Source organism: Myiozetetes cayanensis, unplaced genomic scaffold (assembly GCF_022539395.1).
Source record: "Myiozetetes cayanensis isolate MyiCay16 unplaced genomic scaffold, myiCay2020 scf5-8, whole genome shotgun sequence".
NCBI lineage: Eukaryota > Metazoa > Chordata > Aves > Passeriformes > Tyrannidae > Myiozetetes > Myiozetetes cayanensis.
In genome coordinates, this window is record NW_026087742.1 from 35,883,988 (window position 1) to 35,906,593 (window position 22,606).

The 22,606-nt window shown below is 41.4% G+C and overlaps 1 protein-coding gene across 10 annotated transcripts in view; it reads left to right on the forward strand.

Moving 5' to 3' along the window:
* FAT3 (FAT atypical cadherin 3) overlaps positions 1-22,606 on the forward strand; it is a 404,213-nt gene that overhangs the window by 169,426 nt on the left and 212,181 nt on the right. For all 10 annotated transcript variants that reach the window (XR_007630830.1, XM_050331683.1, XM_050331681.1 and 7 more), the window contains exon 3: positions 14,700-15,014. Coding sequence is in view for 9 of the 10 variants with exons in the window: in XM_050331683.1 (XP_050187640.1) it covers positions 14,700-15,014 (315 nt within the window). In the remaining variant the exon portion in view is untranslated. The remainder of the gene's footprint in view (positions 1-14,699; positions 15,015-22,606) is intronic.

Below are 22,606 nucleotides of genomic sequence, written 5' to 3' on the forward strand. Positions count from 1 at the left end.
ATTCCATTTTAAGATTTGCTCACATTGATGCATTTCAAACAGAGAAAATATAATCTCCATTTCAAATTTGTGTATAAATAGACAAATAGACTTCTTCTAAGTGCAGCCTATTGATTAGCCCTAGGCAAAGCCCACACTGGTATTAGGAGTGTTTAAGAACTTAAAGCATAAAATACAAGTATATCTTAAAAAGCCAAAATATTCACAAATGCAAATTCAAATGCTAAGTGTTTATGAAAGCTCTGAACTGCATACAGTGATAGATTTGTAAGGCAATCCATGCAGAGAACCATTTATGGTTTGGCCATTTACAGAAAATAAAATAAATCACCTTTCCTTTTCCCCTCTTTTGTTTGAAATATATGTGTCTGTGACTGTATGGGCATGTGTTTTTATACATATCATACCTGTCTATACATATACACAACATTGCATCATAACGATTAAGTGTGATAGAGGGATAGAAGTCTCTGTGGTGCATAATGAGCACATAAGTGTTGTGTCCGCAGCAAAGCCCTTATTTTCTGTGTCTTATTTCATTAGAGCTCATGCTTGTGGTTTCCCTCAAGGGATCATGCAGCATATATTGGTACTGCAACATTTCATTATTTACTTTATCAAGATGCTCACTTTCCCTCTCTCTTTAGGGAGCTTAGTTTGTCTCATCATAAAACACTTTAAAATTGAACTGCTGCACTTTGTTTCCATGTATATGTACGCATACACATGCACAAGTTGGGGAAGGCAGTACTTACTCCTACAGAGTGCATTTGGGCCTTATTCTGAACAAGCAAGGGAGCATCTGGGTGGATGCTGAAGTCTCGGCACCCCTTTAGTGCCAGACTGCCTACTTGCTTCCCAGTGACTTAGGTAGAGCCGTAACATCTCCTGAAACTGTGGGCAGGCAAATCTGGTAGAAACGGCTGTGACTTTGGAAAACTCTAATGGGAAAAGGGCTGGGCTGCCTTATATGAAAGGTTGTACTTTGAAGAGCAGCAACCAGAGCACATTTATTTGCTTCTCTCTGTTCAGAGCTGAAAACAAGCCCCCACAGAGTCACTGGCAGTGTTCCAAATGATCATGATAGGGTTGTCTGCATCAACTCTTTTACTGTACTGCTCTGATTTGCCACATTCCCTTGTGTATGTCAGCTTGCTACTCCCTTCTGTTTTCTTGTCTGAAGATGGTTATCCTACCTATGGAAGACTTCTGAAGATAAATATAAGACTAGAGCTTCCCCAAGATGAAAAGAATTGTGCTCTCCACCAGTATACTCCAGCATATTTCCATATACTCTTTGAACTTGGATTTATTATCACACAGAGTATGTAGAGTGAAACAGAAGTATAATTATGTTCTGCTTGTACAAGGTCTGTGATAGGTTTGGCATTATAACCCCTGCTCCATTTCCTCTATGCAAGGCAGAAAATTAAACTTTTGACTATCTTAATGATCATGTGCAGTTTTTCCTGCGGAGGTACTGCGAGGTTGCTCAAGGGGATTTGGAAAAAATCCAACATGGAAATGAATTCTAGTTATTTCACCTTTTGCAATCACAGATATGGCTGTAGGGCCTCCCATGCAAATCTTGTAGTTGTCTCTAAGACTTTCCTTTTAGAAAGATGCATAGAAGCATCTGGGATTGCACTTGGAAATTTTTGTGGATATTTTTTCCATACTACGAGAGATCACCTTAATTGTGGGAAATCTTTAAAGGCTGATGACAGTTTTTGGTGAAAGGTATATGGTGTTGGGGTAGTTGTTGGGAAATCTGAAAAGGAGGTTCAAGAGTTGTGGGAGCATCCTACCATCTTCCACTCAAAATAAGACCATAAAAAAAAAAAAACAAACCAACAACAAAACCAAACTTCTAAGGGAGGTGAGGACATTTGACTTACATTCAGGACAGGATTTGGGGGCCAGTCAAATTGTGCAAAACTTTGAAGGTGATGATTTCTAAGTAAGCAGCTCCCCAACCTTCCTTTTTGGGCTCTAAAGAAGAACTAAACTCTGTAGTTGCTTCAATAGGATTGCAGTTAAATTCAGCACACAGTCAAGAAGTGGACTGTCCTGTCCTGTTCTTTTTGATAATTCTGAAGGTCTGCAAGTTCAGGTCCCAGTTAATGGAAGCACCAGACCCAGTTTCTTCAATAACCTTCTAGCTTGTGAGCTCAGGTTAGGGCGTCAGGAGTTTTCTGTGTGGTTTGTGGTGTGAATTGGTGGGTATCAGCTTTTCAGCCATCAGTTACCAGCCATCCACAAGTGGTTGTGGCCCTCCTTGGTTAATTCCAGAATGACATGTGGGTGAAAGTATGTGTGGTTCCCCTGCAGAGGTTCGGCATCTATCCAAAGTTTGTCTTATAGGGACTGCTTTGTGGAGGGTAATTCCCCACTAGTGAAAGAGGTCTGGAGTGTTAGACCCATTCTTGTTCTTAGAAGCGCTACCAGAGCCAGTCCCATGTCTCTTCAATAGGGGAAACTGAACTGCTGTCCTTTCTGAAGGAAACACAGGAAATGTTCCTGATCTTGATGTTGACAGATGATCTGAACAAAACTTTTGCCTCCAGTCAACCCTCTTGCGTTTTACACCCTCTGGACAAGAAGGATGAAAGGTGGCCTCTCTAGAGAATCACAGAATATACTGAGTTGGAAGAGACCCACAAGGATGATTGAGTCTAACTCCTTGTCCTGCACAGGACTCTCCCCAAGAGTCACATCGTGTGCCCAAGAGTATTGTTCAAACGCTTCTTGAACTCAGTCAAAAGAAAGGAGAGAGTACACCTTAAAAAGCATGCTTAAGAAAAAAATTAGGGACTTTGCTTCTGGGCAATTTAAAGCAGTAGTACTGATCCAAAACAAGTTGCCTCTTTTTTTGGCGTGCTGACTGTTGAGTACCTAGGCCCATGTACACAAAGCCAGTGTGATACAGAGGAAAAACTTTCATTTTCTGGACCTGAGGAGAGTCCTGCAAATGAGTCTAGATAAAACTTCAGGTTTCAGTGAATCCAATCTGCACTCCACAGTGAAACGCAAAATTTCTTCCTTGCAAAACGGGACTGTGGACAATATTGATCAAGTATATACTACCTGGAGAGTCTTTATCTACTGGAAAATTCACTCAAAGCAACACAGGGGCAATTAATTGTTCTTACAAAGCCACAAAGTTGGCTGGCTGAGAGCATGTTCTGATCTAACACCAGGCCACTCCCTGCCACCCCTGCAGTGCATCCCTGCTGGTGCTGTTCCTGGACAGAAGCAGTGGACAGGAGCAATGCTCCTGGCTCGCTGGTGGTCACTACCAGCACATGTGCTGCTTCTAATGCCGTATGCACATCTCTAGAACAGGCCTTCAGTTTCTTGCCTGCCCTCATACATGACAACAAGAAGATACCAGGAGCTTTATTTTTCATTAAGGTGTGTCTTCTCCCCATCATGGCAGTGAGGCTGTTGGAGAAAAAAAAACAAAAAAACAAAAAAAACCAAAAAAACCCAAAAAAAACCCAAAAAAAACCAAAAGACCATGGGAGTAGAGCTGGATGTGTTGGGAGCACTGCCACAGCCCAGCATCACCCAGTGAGCGTCCTCTTTCCATTCTCCTTGGACAAAACAGCTGGACAGTGTTCACAGATCTGTAGTGGTTAAAACCGGGAAAGACCAGATAGTTTGATTTCATCCATTTTTATATCTTCGTCTATTATATATCACTTTTACACCTTTTTACTAAATGATCTTCCTCTAACTAAAGCATAGCATGCATTTGCCATGAAACGTTTCTCCCTTAACAATTTGTAGCTCTCATTTGCAGATGTCTAGAGATTATTCCAGGAATTAATCATCTGCTTTAAAAAAAATAAATAATAAAGGATATCAAGCTGATTGCTAATTTTATTTTTCCTGGCTTTAGTTTCCAATCATTAGATATTGCTCCACCTTATTTTGTTAGATTAAAGAGCCTTTTGCTTCTCAGTAATATTTCCCCATGAACCTTACATGGATTTTTCTAATCAAGTTGCCTCTTCATCATTTTAATAAGCTTAGAAGATTGAAATCTTAAACTCCCTTACCGTAAATCATTTTGTCTGCCCCTCAGACTGTTTGTGGAGCCTTTTTTTGTTAATCTTCTCCAATTTTTTGACATGATTTGTAAAATAGACTCTGGAGTCATACACGGTACATCTGAGCAGAGGAAACATGGCTGAGCCTTGGAGGAGGGTTTAAATGGTGGTCCTGTGCTGACTTTGTACATCACACTCTCCTCTTCCCTGCAGTATTCATGTTTGAGGGCAGCATGGCTATTAAACCCATTTCAGAGGTTCTCTTTCTCTCCTCTTTGATTACTCCTTTGGGTTAATGTTTGGATGGAAAGATAAAGGCAGATTGCTTTTTTCATAGGGTTGCTCATTTGCTGTGGGCCAGAAGAAACGGCCAGAAGAGGAGGATGGTGAGGGGAGCAGGAAAAACAACTCTATTTCCAGTATAATATATAATAATAATACTCTATTTTCAGAATAATATGTATAACTAAAAAGAGAAAGACATTTACAATGTGGAATATTCCCAGTATATCCTTTTCTGCTCTGGCCAACCATCCTGGGCTGACACTCCTCAGTACTGGGAACCATCATAAGAGCCAGTGGCTGTTTGTGATGTACTTGAGGCTGGGTAAGGTCAGCATTGCAGTCCTCAGTGTGAGATCACTTGCTCTCTAGGGCAGCCTCCCCCAGCAACCAGGCTCCCCTGCAGAGCTGCCTGTACTTCCCTCCACCTCCCTCACCACTGGCACAAAACAGCTGGAGCAGATTGACACAGATTTTTGCAGAAGGGTTCCCAAAGCAATGTCTTGTACTGTAGGCAGTACAAAAGATACAGATCTTCGTATAAAGGAAGAGGACCCTGCACAGAAGTCCCTTGTCAGGACTTTTATTGGAATCCTTTTGAACATCCTTTGCCTTTTTTCTCCATCTCTTCTTCCTGTTTCAGCTTTGCTGCACTTATGATCTTATTTCTAAAATAACCAGGAGCAAACCCTTCTTTTTAAAATAGCTTCCCAGTCCTCCAGGCAGAGGACACATGAGTCGGACTTTGATCTCTTTATTAATCTACTAAAGAGAACGTGCAGAAAATCTGGGTTACTCTGGGCGTTAGCCAGACCCTTTGAGAAAAAAATGCCTCTGTTCAAACAGATTATTGGTGAGGGTTAAGAGCTTTCACTGTTGGTGCTAGGATTGTGAGGATTTCTGATGGTGCCATCCCCACATTTGGTTTGGTTGAGAAGGCTGTGGAGGTGGGCACAAGGCACACAAGAGTTTTGAAATCCCAGTGGTGCTCCAAAATTAGGACAGAACTTGTCATTTGCTGTAGAGACAAACAGATACAGAAGGATAAATGCATGCAGAGAGATTATAATATTGAAGAGAGTTCACAGTTTGTAATTCATGTGTGGCTAGAAATGGGCTAGAAATGCAGTAGCCACAAATGTTTAAAAAAGAAAGGGGGAGAGGGGAAGCACCATCAGTAGCGTGAAATTATACCATCAGCTGTTGTTCTTCTGAGTTCCATTAAGAGTGTATTCCCACAGTAGATCTTCCTGCAAGATTTTATAAAAGTTTGAGGTATCTGAACTTTACACGACACCTGCCACAGTCACAAAATTGCACTTTTCATTTGTTTTCTGTAGCCCTTTGGCTGAAAAGTTGAGCCTGTGCAGAACCAGGGAGTAGCACAAAATTCACCTCACAAGTAGGCACCATATTTTTGCTGTGCCTCTGAGACCAAAGAGAAGGGTGAGTCTGCCACCCCCAAAGAGATACTAGTAGCATCCCATATTCACAAAAGTTGAACAATATGGCTCAAGCTGTGAGGGCTGCCAGGACATCCCATTTGTCAGAGTAGCTCTCGTTGTTCCCAAGCTCTTGTAGTCAGTGGGGAACAGTACGTGGCAGTGGTTTAGTCATCTCTGGAGCTTCATGACTCCTCTCAGCCTGGTTTTACTGCTGGATTTTATTGTACTGCTTGGCAGTGATGGAGTGAGTTAAGCTTTGACAGAGATTATTCATAAATTAGAGGTTTCATTATTGTATTCATGCTTTTGAAGGCAGTTTGTTTTTTCCAGAGTTGTCCATTGTGTATTTTTTGTTTATCCATATAAGGTTTTTATTTTTTCCCCAAGCTAAAAATATTAAAGCAAGATTAATATGGATATTTCTTTCAATAAGTAGAGGGGTGTAATGGAAGACACAGAAATGGTAATAAACTCTAGTCAGGTAAAAATGCTGGCACATCTTATTTCATTTAATTCATAAGCGGAAGAAGATAGAGAATTTATTTGACTAAGCCTCTGGTTCAGTGTCTTGATAATATGTTTGGAAAATTGCTCTGAAATTGATGTGTAAGTGACCTTGAAGGTGTCTTATTTAAGTGATAGCTCATTTTGATGTGAAGTTGTAAGCCTTCCTCCCCTGGCCCCAAATAAAGCAAGCAAAGGAAACCAGCATTGAATTTGAGTCATTTCAAGGTAAAGAAGGAAGAATCTCTCCTCCAAACTCAAAATATAAATAACCTGGAAGGTCAAGCACCTCATCTGAGATGTGCCTCTATTTCAGTGCTGTGAAGATGCCACTTTTTTGAGAAGTCTGCCCTCATGACAGCAGTCCCCCAGCCCCGGTGTCTGCCTTGGGACACCTGGGGAGCTGTGATCAGACCCCTGAGAATACCCAGTCACTGTGGTGGGTGGCACTGCTAGTTCAGGATGCAGCATTCACCCTTTGAATCACATCATTCATATATGCATGTATACAGAGACTCCATATTTCTGATATTCATATACACATATATGATCTATTATATATAAATACTAATAAATTAATAAATATTAATATATTCATATGTGGAGTTTAAAAATAGAAGATACATGTATATTTATTTTTATTTTTGTTTGAGAGTGCAGTGACCAGAACTTACTTACTGCCTTTTATTAGTTGAATTTCTCCTCTACCTCTAGTAAATTAAGTTATGTTTATGTTTTGCAGCCTGAGGAAGGGCTGGCCAGGGTTCCTGCTCAGACAGGGCACCGTTCCCAGCCTGGTGTCAAGGTCATGCCCATGTAAGCCATGCTGATGGGCTGTACTTGATTTAATGGCCCTGACAGACCTGAACTTCAGTTGCACTGTGCATTTAAGTCACATGAGCATCCTTGACTTCAGCTGGGCTGTTGGCTGGCCCAAGACCTCAGAGGTCAGAGGAATCATAGAATCGTTAAGGCTGGAAAAGACCTCTAAGGTCATCAAGTCCAGTTGTTTAAAATGAGTTTCCATATGTACCTGAGCTGAATTTCAAACCAACTGGTCAAGCTTGGTCTTAACCATTGCATGGTGCTGGTTTCTTCTATGAGCAGAAGGGGTTTACAGTCTTTCTGTATAGTGGTGCTGTGCTTACAGCAGCAGCAGTGGCCCCTCCTTTGCAAAGAGCCAACAAAGAACTTAAAGTTGCCTCTGAAATACATGGTGGCATGTCATGTCCAGTAAGAATTGGAAACCCGTACATTATCTACCTACTTATCTATTACCTGAAGGTACATTAAGTTTGTTAGTGATGATTGTCCTTGTCACAATTCTGGCTGGTTGTAATGGTCATGATATTGTCTTTGTAATACCATGGTAAAGGGTGAATTTACAGGCTAATTCAGTGTCAGTGAAAAGAGCATTGCTGAAGATTAGTTTTCTAGTTCTCTTTATGCTCTGGGAACTCAGAAGTAATATTAACCAAAGAAACTGCAGTATGAGGTAACAACAAATTTTTTGTATTCAAATCATCAGTGAAAGAGAGAAAATTAGAAGCTGAGACCTAGACAGGAATGTTACTTGTCTTTTATTGTCTGACAAGAATGATTTGTGATACATGTTTTGTATTTGAACCAGACATAACAATATTAGGAAGTTGTAGGTATCTGTAACCTCACAAAGTTAATACTGCTTTTGGACTTGTTTCTGGGTATGATCTAATCACCATTTAAGTCAGTGGGGATATTTCTTTTTGCTTCAGTAGGAACTGAGTTTTTGTTTTAATGTGCATTAAAACCTACAAAATTTGTGCAATAAAATAAAAACAGGAGGCCACACTTTGCACAGTGGGGGGGGGGGCTTAAATGAAAGCGTTGAAATAGTGTTTAATCACCAGAGTAAGGAGCCTGATTTTCAAAGCTGCTGGCTGCAAGCAGTGGGAGGAGGGGGTGAGCAGTAGGTCTCCTTCATGCTTCGGTTGAGTCTGTGGCTGTTGTGATACCGCCGTCCATATTCAGAACTGGCCCTGGTGATTTATGGCTTGAGAAGACTTTAGAAAAGGGTGAATATAATGTATGATTTATTCTGATTCCCACTGGCTTTGGTGGCCCAAGTGTGCTGAATTGGTCTGGCATTGGTGCTCAGGTTCACATCCTCACTGCACTAAAAGTGTTTAATCCTGTGGGTTATATTTACAGTTTACCATTAATAGAAATATTGAAATAAATATCTCCCAAAAGATGTATACAACCTGCTTTTATATACAGAGATCTTTTCTGTGTGTAAGACCTAAATAAAGAAAAACAAAAACAAAAAACAAACAAACAAAAAAACCAAAAAAAACCCACCAAAAAAAAACATTGAAAGGCTTAGACATAATTTTAGTTTTCTTGAAATCATAAATATTCTTCCTTAATTGGGTGTGAAATTCCTGTCTACAAGTCATGCCATTTTGGTTGATTTTACATTAGTTTGTTTGATGAGTAATGGGCTTGCAGTGTTTTTAAACTTTTCTTGCTTACAATAGCTCTCCACGAAGTGTCCTTCAAGAACCACATCTGTGCTTAGTGCAAGGAATCTGAATTAGCTCTGCCATTTGCATTTACACTCACAGATCTTTCCATGGCTCCCCCATGCAATGATATGTGGGGGCAGAGCTCTGAAGTAGGAGCACAGGTAGGCGTATGGAAAGCCTTTGTCTTGGTGCAGCCAGAGGAGGTATGTAAGTTCTTTCTTCTCCCTCTACATTTTAGGCAGAGAAAAAAAAAAAAAAGTAATTAATCAACTGTTTTCTTTTAAAGAAATATTTATTTATATTTTTTTCCCAGCAAATCAATGCAAATGAGGAGCTTTGGCTGATGGCTCGGTGACAACCAAGGTGTTGTGTTTACTGCCACGAGACTCACAGAGTCTTTGATGAGGATCATGAATAATTGGTAGCATTTCAGAATCAGTGATTTTTCCATTTCTTCCTTTGAGGGATGTAACAGCGCCCTGAGTGCTTCACTGTTAGTCGGCATTCCCGACGGCCTCATTTCTGTCATTTTAATTAGGCGGCGAACCAGCTTCTACTTTGTAGCTGGTTTGCACTGAGCCCCTTTGTTTTGAAGCTGGAGGAGGGAGAGACAGACGGGGGCTCTGGAAATGGGTTTTTCAAGAATTTCATATCAGAAGCTGATGTGGCCCTTGAATATACTGAGGGAGTTTGCTGATTTCCTGAGGTCTGGAGTTTGGAAGGTGCATCCATTACCTGTAGTCCTTCAGTCACCCTAAAGTTCATAGTTTTTATAGCAACTTTAACCACTGAACTTTCCATTTGCACTAGCAAGGAACTGGCTTTGTGTGGGAAGGGGCATGTTGCACTCTGGCAGCTGGGAATATCTGGGAGTGTGTTACTGGAGTGTCGCCTCCATCCCACACTGTAGCTCGTGCTGAGGACACATTTCTGCCTTTGCTGCCTCTGCTCTATGGCCACTCCTGGGTCAGGCTCTGGGAATAAGTTGGCCATTCTCCTTATCTAACCTTTCCTGATTGCCCTGTCCAAGATGCATGTTTGTGCAATCAGCTAATACTCCTGAAAAAGGTTGAGGGGAACAAGCAACATCATTGAGGCTGTTCCCAACTGTCAGCTGAGCTGATGGTATTAAGCAAAATGGAGCCCTGTGAAACCACTGCAGTATTTTGAAAAAGAGATAACTAAGGGTTTTTCTGTAGTATTTCTGTATGATAGAAGTTTTTGAAAGAGTAGCAGATAACTTCCTAGTCAGTCCTTTTTCCCCTAGTCTTGTTCATCGTTTGCTGAGAGTATGACTACTTACACTTTTGGCAACTTTTATCACACGGGCTACTGAGTCACTCAGGAAAATGGCACACTACATTACTTTTTGCAGCTAAGCAAATAACTTGCGTAGAAGAATAGGTTTTTGTAATATCCCAGTACTAACATGCCAAATAATGGGAGATTCTGGCCTGTCCCTGACAAGCAGTTGCTCCTACCAGATATCCTCTGTGTTGAGTATTTGCACTCTCCTTTTTCTGCCATTGACTTCCAGCCATCAGACCTCAGTTTGCTTTTCTCAGCTAGATTAAAGAGCTTTGTAACTCTCTTCTGACTTTTCCATGCACAGCTTCTTACAGACCACCAAGTTGTCTTTTAATCTTGCCTTGAAAAAACTAAACAGAATTGAACCCCTTTCAATGTTTGTGCTATTGAAGGTATTAATGAAGGATGATCTGACTTTTAGGAGGAACGTATGTGTGTAGCAGATATCCACGGCGATTGGCACCTATGTAAACACCCGGGTTGACAGCTCCAGTAAACATTCTCTTAAAGAGCTGTGGCAGGTCCATCCATCACACTACCTATATACACAGTACTGTCAAATGTGTAAAGTAAACAAACAGGGGCCAAAAAAGAGGTGATGAAAGAAATAATGCTTTTCTCTAATGCCTTTTTGTTTTAAGAGCCTCTTGGGTTTCTCATCATTTTAATAAATACATAACTTTAAGATAATTTTTAAGTGGACCATGTCATTTGAAGTGGTCTGCTGACAGATGTGTAGCAAATCAGTGAGAGAGGAAAGAGGGAAATCCAGTTTGCAGATTCTTTGTTCACTTTAGGAGCCACTAGTTTCTTACTCCTTTTTTTTTTTTTCCTTCATCCTTTGTAATGCAGTGTTTTGTTGTGTCCAATTGCAGGAGCCATACGGAAAAAATTATCCCATTATTTTCTCAGGGAAAGAGGGAAAACAAGCCTCAGAGAGAAACAAGCACACAACCTTCACATTGCTGGCACACTGCCAAGCCCAAGGGCTGCACTTAATTTACATATAAATGTGCCCAGGATTTTAATCAGCAACTAATGCACTCTGTTGTTATTTTTCACTTACAGTGTTCGCAGTGCATGTGGTGTCTGGTGAATTGTGTAGGGCATATGCACTTGGAGGAATGCAGTGACAAGCATATCGGTGGCACCGCTTTTTGGATTGATGGCTAGCTTCTTTTCTGAGGCTGCCTGAGGTAGTGCTGGCTCCAGCCCTTCAGGGATTCTGCAAAATCTGACCAAGGGCAACATAAAGAGCTGGCTCAAGGGACTGCTTGGTTGGTTTTCAGCTGTCTAATGTAGAAATGCAGTAGTGCCTCTGTTCTGTAACATGCCAGTGGATGGGAACACCTGTTTTTTCTGTCCTGTTCAGAACTGTGTGTGCAAAATCTTGGAGCATTTTAGTTTTTAGCCACTTCAGAATTTTCAGGATTTCTGCTGGTTTTTCTTTTTAATTCTTGATTTGTTTAGCTCAGGTGTCATTACTTTGTTCATGTTTCTCTTCTAATTAGCAGGCAGATGAAAAGAGTGCACCACAAATGCTGTCCAAGAAAAGCCTTAGGGCTGGTCCCAAAGGCCTCTTCTCCCTTCTGCTCTCCTGATCCTGAAAATAAAATTTTGTCTTTCCGTAGTATCTGTTAATATTTATAAGCTTTGAAGTAAGTGATGTGTTTTCTTAATTTGTTGTGATCTTATCTAAATTTATTGTGATCCTATCCCATCTTATCCCAAAGGGTATTCCCACCCTTTCCCATCCTTGCACTCAGCTAAAGTGAGTGAGAACCTACCTGTGGATTCCCAGGGACTTTTTTGCAGCTCCTGATGCCAGCTCTATCAGCCTCTTCGCATTCATGCTCTAGCAGTGAAGAAGCAGTGCTGATGATCAAGTGTCATCATTAGTCTTAAGGGGAAACAGCTCATATGAAGATGACATTTGATATCCATGTGGAAAGTGTCAACCACACCTACGTGGAGAGATTGGTTAAATATTTGGGCAGCATGTGTATTCTTGTGGTTACTAGCTTTATACCCATATGTGGGTATACAGCAAGGAGGCATATTGTGCAGAACATTCAAGAGCATGATGGAAGGTGTTCCCAGGGTGATGGAAAGGTTTCCATGTGGAAAACCTTAACGGGAACAAAAGCCTTATTATTTATCAGGCTGCTGTGTGGTGTTGACAGGTGAAATGACAAGACTTATTGAGGAAAAGGAATTCATTTATATCTAGGACCTTTTAATAAACCTAAAGTAAAAAGAAGAACCAGTGTAGCATACCTGTTGGTAGTTGCTAATGCTTGTTCAATGATCCTTTCCTTCTGAAGTACAGAAATGAGTAGTAACTCTTGTCAGGAGTTATAAAATGAAGGAGTGACTCAGAAGAAGGATTTATTATCACCTCAGTATAAGTGAAATTCAGCTTTATAAACACAGTTTAATCTGCTAAAACTTTCTGTGCTCTCTCTTGGGGAAAACCCTAGTTATTTCAAATTTTGCTTAAAGATCTAAAATAATTCATCTTGTCTTCTGAATAAATCATCATTTCTAAGATCACTAGCATTCATCCTCTTTACCTGGTTCTTGATCATGTGGATTTTATTTTATTTATTTATTTCCATGGGGTGTCATTTGTTATGGGCTCTTCTCATCCCTGCGATATAATTTCTCTTATGGACTTGTAGGCCTTTTCATCGCGGTTCACTACATATTTCACTCATGTTTCTACAGAAACTCATTACATAGCACAGGCTGCTGCTGACAAGAATATTTAGAATACACTCTGCTTTTGTCCTCCAGTGCTGCACTGCTACCATCATTGGGTGAATAATAAATCTGAGACAGAAAGACATGGATCTGAGGTTACTAGAAAAAGACCTAAGCCCATACATGACCAGAATCAGTACTGCTCCTTTCCCCTTCCTCTCTTACATGCCTGATCAAACTAGCATTTAAAGACATAATTAAGAAATCCAAAACTTGAAAAAGTTATAAAAATTTCTAAAAAAATGTATCCTGTAAGGCAGGGACAAATGCATGCCACATCTCTGTAACTGTGTGGTGGGTTCTGTGCTGCCTTTAAAAGTTTTCTAACACTTCAAGCTGTCATGGACATAGTGCAATCTGATCCTTAAAAAACCAACATCCAAAAAGACACACAACTCCCTTATTAGCGCTGACGTTAGAGCACTTCTGTCCTTAATGATTAACTGAACATTTTGTTCTAAGTAGCATCAAACACATCTGAGACTAAATTTCTTGTTTTCCTGTTTCTCTCTGCAATTTCTCTGTCATTTTCCACCTACTGTTGACATGACTTTATGGTCTGCAACCTGTCCTTTTGAGTATTTCTCAAGCTTGACATCCACTGCAATAATGTGTCTCTCAAGGTCTAATAATGCTGTATTAGGAGAGGAAAATGTTCTTGATGTATGTGTCACAGAAGTAGTGGGAAAATGCATTTTCTTGTTCTGTGCTGGCTGATATGTGGTACTGGTGTATTTGGTCCTCTGTGCATTTGTGTTCAGTGCTTAAAGCAGTGAAGGTTTGGACTACACCAATATGAGCAGGTCTTACAGTGGCAGGAAGACTTTCTGATTTATCATAGGATCAGAATGGTTTGGGTTGGAAGGGACCTGAAAGGTCCTCTGGTTCCAACCAGACACAAACCAGGTGTTCATGTCAGGTGGAGGATGGATTTCTGTATCAGGCAGAAATGAGGTGGGTGGAAGCCCTTCATGTCAGGAACTCTGCAGGCACAGGGGTGGTTCTTGGACCCCTCTCTGTGGCTCTGTTATACACAAGCACACTTTCTCTTGTGGTTTCTTAGGACCAGGTAGGAAACCACCTGATAAACATGTATACGTAATATAAACATATACATGTAATGAATATATGTGTGTGTGTATATATATACGTAATGTATATATGCAACATATATATATGTAATATTTTCTTACACCAGTAGGTAAAGTGGCTAAGCTCTTCCTTCCCCTGTGATAAAAGAGGATATGCTCACTGTCTAAGGGCCAAGGTGTCTAAGGGCTACTGTGTGAGCTTTTGATTGCTTGTTATCCAGGATTTTAGCGTTGTGCAATGAGAAATCTCATTATTAAATTTACCATCTGTGTTTTGAACTTGAAAGATTTATTTTAAACTTCCACCTAGGTTTTCTTGTTTAGCAAAGGCATAGACAGGAGCTTGAAAAGAAAAGCCACTTTTTTTGTGCAATTAATTGTCAATAGTTGTATCTCTCCCTACCAAGGTTTATACAAGTTTGCATCACAAGCAGAAAATGATGGTGTTTCTTCTGTTACTCTGCCAGCTGCACTTCTAGCAAAGAATTGGTGTTAGGACATGTATGAAGAGCTATCTTTTTACCTTCTCTCCCTCAATATCTTGAGACAAAGTATTTGAGCTGTGTTCACAAAAGCATTCGTGAGCTCAAGTTTCTGTTTTCATTTTTTCCACAACTTGAATTTTTCTAAGGGTGATGCTTTTTTTATATGCTGAATACACTTCTGTAGCACAGGCAAATCAAAAGAGATATGATATTTCATTGATTCTGTTCCTGACATCCTCTGCTTGCTGTTTTTCTGCAGGAGTTATCTACACAGCAGATATTCTTGACCGGGAGACAACCAAATCCTACTGGTTGACAGTGTATGCGACTGATCATGGTGTTGTCCCACTCTACACTACCATTGAAGTCTACACTGAAGTGGAGGACGTGAATGACAATGCCCCTCTCACCTCTGAGCCTATCTATTACCCAGTCGTCATGGAAAACTCCCCAAAGGATGTATCTGTCATTCAGATCCAAGCCCAGGACCCTGACTCCAGCACTGATGAAAAACTGACTTACCGGATTACAAGTGGAAATCCCCAGAACTTCTTTGTGATCAATCCCAAAACAGGTAACAAAATCCTGCTGCCTCAGGGTGGTGGAAAATGCAATTTACATATTTATCAGCTTGCTCCCCTTCAGGATCCACTGGTTTTGCGTTGCTTTCCAGACCTCTGTTTTCTGGTTGCGTTATGTGACTAAAGCATCTTGTATGTGTGTAAAGCATTCTCTTTTGCATTGGTACCTGAAAGCACTGGCAGGTGATGTGTTGCAGATGCACTGCTGCAGCAATTGCTCTTTCCGTGGGTCACTGGCTGTTGCCTCTTCCCTGCACCTGTAGGGATGAGACTTTTCTACACTGAGTCTGCAGAGCAGTGCTAGGAAGCAGATCCAAGCTGCTGCAGGTTACAGAGCAGTTTTTCTTCCTTTATAAGCTGTTGCAGCACTGTTGAAGTGAGTGGCATGATAGCTGTCCAGCACATGTAATTAGGCTCTGCATTACAGTAGCTGAATGTAATTCTACAGCTTGTTTTATACAAAAAGACAGTTTAGATGACCTAAAAGTCCCTCTGGCCTTAAAAAAAAAAAATAATCTATGTGTTTGCATTGATTTGTAACAGCTGGGGATGTAGCCTGTGGGTGCAGTGTTGCAGATATGGTGATTGTTTTAAGTTAAAGTACTGTTGTTGCCTGGCAGTGGAGCATCACGCCTGTGCAGACCAGCTCTGCACATCTGTGCCCTTGGTTCATTTGCTAAACAAGGCTGTTAAAGAAATCGCCTCAGAAGATGTAACCTGAGGTTGTGGGTGCTCTGCTGGGTGCCTACCTGTGCCTGGCAGCAGGTGTTTCTCGCTCCAGCATGTACCCAGCTGTTTCTCACTTACTGAGCTGGTGGGGACCCTCCAGCATGGTCTGGAGCTAGAGACTCAAGGGGATCTTTCACAGCAGTATGCTGATCTTTATGAAAGTAGTTCAGATGATTAACACAGTGCTCCAACTGGTTGTCATGCTCCTAGTTTTGATCTGGGGTTTTGATTTTTTTTTTAAAGTTTATTTATATCTGCTGCAAATTTCTAAGCATCTAGAAAACCAGAAGGAATAGACCTGAGAGGGAACATTTTTAATTTCATGTAGGGAAATGATTTTCACTAAGTAGATTTTCCACATTTGGCTGGGCAATCCTATTGCAATGTGTGGCATTAGAAGGGGTCAGGATATTCTCAGGCATAAGCCCAGGTGAAGAATTATGGAGCACGTATAATCACTGTGTTCAATCTGCCGAGCCCTAAGGCACATATCTCACTTATTTTTAACACTTGGAATGGCCGAAGATGCTCTTCCATCTGCACCCCTTCTCCCCCTCCCCACCCCATAAATCCCATCTGGGCAAAGTAGCATAGTTAAGACTCACAGTGTTTAATGCTTGTGCTTCTCTTCCATCGGCTCCTCCCACAGAGCAATCTGCTCAGCACAGCTCTGCTTATCCACGTGGCAGGCAGGGTGAGCCCATGACAAGGACCGGAGCTGGGCACGCTGCAGCCCTGCAGCACCCTAGCCTGGTGGCACACCCTGTGGGTTGGCTCTCTGTCCCTCTGGAGAGCAGCAGGGATGCTTTTCCTTAACAAAGAGATCTTCATTCTCACAGTTACCACTGAAGATAGTTAATCTTCATTTGCACTGTGGAAATTGCTGTCTGAGAACTTAAATGCTTCAGGATGAGGAACTTGCTGCTTAGTCAACTCCTGAAGGGCCCCCCTTGCACTAGGTGAGCATCCTGGCTGGTGACTGTGATTTGTCATGGAGGGGATAAACCATTCCCTTCTATCCAATTCGATGCCAAACAGGGAGCAATGAGCACTGAGCAAGGTGGACTCTTTGAGTGTGTTTTTGCCTTTGAAAATGAGCCTGACAGAGAGTATGTGTGCACACAGAGATGCCTTGTCTCAAAGGGAAGCACCAGGACCTTAACATTAGGAGGCTTTCTCCTGATGGGATGTTGATGTCCGAAGGAAAAAGCGTAATGGATTTTCCTAGAGACTGCCCCTGGGGATCTCTGCCCAGGCTCCTTTCAGCCATCTCCCTGCAGTTGCACTAGTTCCTCTAAGACAATAATTTCCACTCCAATTGTTTTGTACAGGAGACTGCTGCACACATGGGAGAGGCTCATAGTATGCCAGACCCGTACACTTGCTGGGATTCAGCACAGCAGTAACTCATGTAGAGCGTTGCACAGCAGCACTAAATGCGACAGCACACTGTATAATTAAGATGAAAAGGTTTAACATGAACCCAAATATGCTGCGATTGCTGTGTACGTAGGCTGAACGAGCACGCTCCTGCTGTCGGGGGAGAAGAGTCATTTGAGAAAGGGGATCTTTTATTTTCTGTGTCACTTTGGAAGTTTAAACACTGCCAGCAAAATGACATCTCACTCCTGTGAGTAATCCATTGCCGAGAGGCAACAGGAAAGCAGAATCCTGCAATTTTTACGTCCTTTGGTGGGAAGCGGCAGAAGTTGTTCTTGACTAGAGACAGGGAGTTTGCTGGAGCATAGGGATGTTCTCAATTGTCTCTGGAGCTCAGCAGTGACTGTGTTTGCCTTCCTCTGGAAGCTGCCTTATATATATCATACAGTCGATGCAGGTTTCTGGAGGCACGTGTACCACTGCATGTGTTGGCATCTGATCAAGGCATCAAGTGGGGACATAGGGAGTCCACGTTTTGTTCCCTGTTCTGATACAGGATCATAATCATAGCCAAATCTTACACTCTTGATTGATTATCTGGATCGCAGAAGCAACAGTACTCCTTGTATGTCATGTCTGTATGTAGAAGAAACTTCTTAGTAGACAACTTGCCACTTCCTACATTTTTATAGACTGGCACAGCTCGCGGTGGCTTTTTTTAGGTAGTCAAACTGCAAATGTGTCACGTGCATTTGGATCTGTTTGAAGGCAGTCCTCAGACCTGTCATTATTATTACCTGCAATTTGCTCTGTGCATTTGAGAGAGAGGAAGAGTTGCTCCTGCAGGAGTGAAGGGCTACTAAAATGCCTCTGGTAGGAAGACTTAGGCACCAAAGTCACCCTGGGCAGCTCATGCTCTCACTGGGGGCTGACTGTGCTTCAGGAGCACAGGTACAAGTGGGCAGCAGGGGGTCTCCTCTTCAGGCTTGTGGTTTATTTGGGTGCTCTGAGGAGGAGGACTGGAACATGAGCCACCCTCCCGTGTGCCACTGGCTTTGTATGGAAAGGCTGTGTGGGCAACCTCCCATGAAGGCTTTTTTTTTCTCACCTTGATATTTTTTTAAAAATACAGCCAAGCATCAGTTTGCGCCTCAGTCTGCACTTTTATCTCATGAGCTGATATTCATAGGTACAAGTATTAAGTGAATAATGTAGCACATGAGTACGTGTGAAACCATAAATCATTCATGCTGGAGAACAAGGCAGCCTTGTTCTGCAAACTGGTGGAGACTGCCCTAAGTATAGCAGGTCCAAGAGCAAACTGGGATTTTTCTTTATAATGGGCAAGAGGAATATATTGCAAAGCACAGTTCTGTGAGAGGGGTAAGAAAGATGTTTTTCAAATAGCTGAGATAACTCTAGGGGTTACATGACTACAGAGAAGGCATTCCTCTGTGCTTTTGTTTCCCAGCTCTGTGTACACACGGCAGCAGTGGATGCATTCCTGGAGCTCAGCATCTTCAGCAGCTGGGTGTCAGCCTAAACCCTGGTGTGGCTGCTGTGAGAGCCAGGGGTTTCCCTCTTAGCTTGCCTTTTGTGCTTGGAAGGGTTTAGGGTTGCTTTGACAGAGCACAGTGTGACAGGGCTGTGCTGCTTTGTGGGCAGTGTGAGATGGGGCCGAGGAGGAGGAAGGCAGAGCTGCTGGCAGAGCAGCTGGGCTGGCCAGATCCCAGGAGTGCCACAGGGGGCCAGAGCCAAGTGAGTTATTCTGTGGTGAGAGGCATGTAGAAAAACGTAAATAAAACAGAGGATAGAGTTAATAAAAAATTTGATTGATTAGAGCTGTAAATTTTTATTTTTATTTCATGTATATGGGTGTTAATTTCATGGCACAGGGGTAATTTATTGCATTGATTTATTATGTTTCTGTGTTCTGAAGAAAACAATGAACTTTAATTCAAACCATTACATTATTTTGTTTAGTGTTAACATATTTGGAACAAACCCAGTAAGCTTCTCTTCAGTCTTACGTAAATTCCTTAAGAGATACTTTAACTAACATGCCAACAGACCAAATTTCACTCTTCTGCACATTGTTATTAATTAATTTATTCTAAACTCATGCTTGTGTGTCGGGAAAATTCGGTTACACCTTGCTTAGCCTCTTGCTGTCATCATTTAAACAGAGACAGACCCCTGACACCTCTGAAACAGTATTTGCTATAGTATATAAGGCAGGATGCACTAGTGGGTTTAGAAATAGTGCATGTAGGTCAGTACATCTTTCCAGAGCAGCAAGTACTCTGCCTCTGGAAGTTGTCTCTGAACTGTCGCATCTTCACCTAGATTTGGAAAGAGACTCGATATTTTCATGCTGAAGTAGTATTAATATTTATATAAGCTAATATGGGGTTAGTGAATGTCAGAATTTAATTTTTATTAATACTGCTTTTCTCAGTAGGCTGAGATTTGCTTTCTTTTGCACTCACAAAGCCACGTGGCCAAGGATCCTGGCTGAATGCCATGTTTTCCATGCCATACTAAAATGGTGCTTCACCCTCCTGCCATACATCCTGATTTTTATGGATGCTTTTGTTTGGTTTGTCCCCAGAAATCCCCACACGTCTTTGCTCTCACATGCTGAGTCAAATCCAGTGGTGTGCTGCTGCAGTGTGTTCTGGTGGCTGCCAACAGCATAGCTTCTGGGTGCCCAGGGCCTCTTTTCAGCCCAGAAGAAACAGAATCTTAGATTGATGTGGGTTGGAAGGGACCTTAAAAATCATCTAATCCAACCCCCCTGCCATGGGCAGGGACACCTTCCACTAGACCAGGTTGCCTTGAACACTTCGAGGGATGGGGCATCCACCCCTTCTCTGGGTGACCTGTTCCAGTGCCTCACCACCCTCACAGTTAAGAATTTCTTTCTAATATCTAATGTAAACCTACCCTCTGTCAGTTTATAGCCATTACCCCTTTTCCTATCACTGCATGCCTTTGTAAAGAGAAGAGGGACCTTGGGCTTCCTAAAACCTTCCACCATGTAATGATAAAAGGTAAATTATGGAGCATTTGAAAAGATTAAATAATATTACTCTTTGGTGACATTTCTAAGGGACTTTGGGTCAACAGTGTTAAGCTAAACTTAGTATTACTCTGGTTCTTTTGTCACTCTGTTCTTGAAAGAGCCATTTAATGCTACTTTTTTTTTTCTTTAAGTCTGTTCCTCAAGAATGGACAACTTTATCTGTTTATTCTTGACGAGTGATTCTCCCTGCTCTCAACCCAGCATGGAGGTTCAGCTGTGCTACTGACACTGTAGTTGATGCTGCTAAAGTCTTAATAAACTTCCTCTGAAATAAGATCTTCCACGTTTTGTAAATGAAGGCCTCTAGCTTTTTTGATTTTGTAGTCTAACTTGCGATCTTCCTCCAGGGTGTGTTTTAGCTACTGTAGTGATCAAATCAGAAAATGTATTTAGAATTTTGATGGTGTTGCAAATCATATCTCTTCCACTGTGTGCTCTTTCTGAAGGGCATCTCCCACACGTATGTTGTCCACAGAGCCCTTTTTGGCAGCTCATATGTGTGATGTAAATCATCTCTGCAGATCATATCCTAGCATGAATAACTCACTGCTGTTCAGCCTGTAAATGTCCTTGCTCTGTCCAAGACCAGAGAAGACCTTGCAGAGGACACAACATTGATTGTAGGGCTCTCCAGTCAAAGGTGAATTTGAGGAATTGGTCTCCCTTTGCATCTGTGGCCTGAACAAATGCTGACTTCACCAAAAGTTGCAGACTCCACCCCAATATATCCATTACCGATATGTAACCATCCATAACTAATACAGATATTTACAGTGTAATTCCCCTACTGCATTAGCTGGCTTCCATTCTCTGTAATTTATGTTGTATCAACACATGTTAAATGATCTACTTTCTTTTCTTTCATTTCTCTATTATTTAAAAGTGTGGCTCTAAATTACTTTTTGTAATATACTCACTGTTAAAAACTGAGCTTTGGAGCATTTTAAAAGCTTTAATTTCTGCTTTGCGATGGCTCATTCTTTAATAGATACCATATTTCCAGTGGTTTGATCCCAGGGTTAGAAGCTAGGAAATCAAAGGACTATGGATGTTGGAGTTACGTACTTAATCACAGTGGGACCTAGAAGCCTGCTGGGCACTGTACAGCATGTTAGACAAAGTTCCTGCCTCAAGGAATTTGTCATAATAACAATAATAATAGTAATAATTAATAAAAAAAGAGAAGAAGAAAAAACCAGGGAGGAGTGGATGTAAATCATCAAGTCTATCTGCTTGCCAGGGCACGTTTATTCCACAGAGTAAATTTTCAATTAACTCCTGAGCTGCAGCGCAGAAGCGACACGAACTCGTCTTTTGACTTTGAGTGAGTCATCTCACCTTATTGTTTTCCTTTTTTTTTGTGTAAGTGGAAATATTTTCTTACCTTGTGTGATTGTCCTGTAATTTAATTCACAGTAGACAGTTTGCAGATCAAATACTCTCTGGAGATGCAAGCTATTGATTTTTCAGGCATCTTGGTGTTAATAGACATCCGTGTACAGCCATGTATTCGTAGGCATTCCAAGTAAAAAAAAAAAGAGGGAAGCAAGCAAGACTTCCAAAATGGTGAGATGAAGAGGAATATAAAACCTTTTCAGACCGAGTATAGTCTAGTGACCAGCCCACTGATTCCACTGAAAATGAGAGAATTTGGACTCAGCCAGCGTGTCTCTTCCCTCCTCCCCAGCAGTGATTCCCCTCTTAATCTGTATATGTCATCTGTGGAGGGGATAAAGGTGTGAGCTGTGTCACCTTAGTTGAGAGACAGTAATGCTGCTATTAATAAAATAATAAATCCAGTTTTATAATTTCTCTTGAACAGACCTGATTTCTGCTAGCAGTGCATATTTATTCATGAAGCACTGAATATGGTTGAGATTGCTGGATGTCTCTGGTATCAAGTGCCTCTTTTAAAATGGCATTTAAAGATACAATATTTCTTATAAATGTCATTTCTTTGTAATCAGCAGATTTAAACGTGGCTTATAGAAATTTTAACCTTTCTTTAACCATCTCCATGACGATGTTTTTAGACCTCTTTCACAGTAAGAAGCTTAAGGAATATTCCCATTGCCTTGACAGGACAATTGTGTCCTCACTTACTCAATGTAACCTGAACCCCCCCTTTTGCTTCAGTGGAGACTTATGTCTGAAGAGCAGCAGCATGGCAAGGGCCAGTGAGTCCATGTTTGCTGGTGGAAAAAGTTACTGTCTGAAAATGAACGAGACAGCTCTCTCCTGTCCTGCCCCAGCACCAGTTCTGGAGCAGCGATAGTTTTGCCACTAATCTCATAAATAGACATTTTTGTAGATTACATTACATCAATTGCTGTAGATTACATTACATCAATAATTTATTATTTTCAAAAACATCAGCAGAGCATGTCTTCT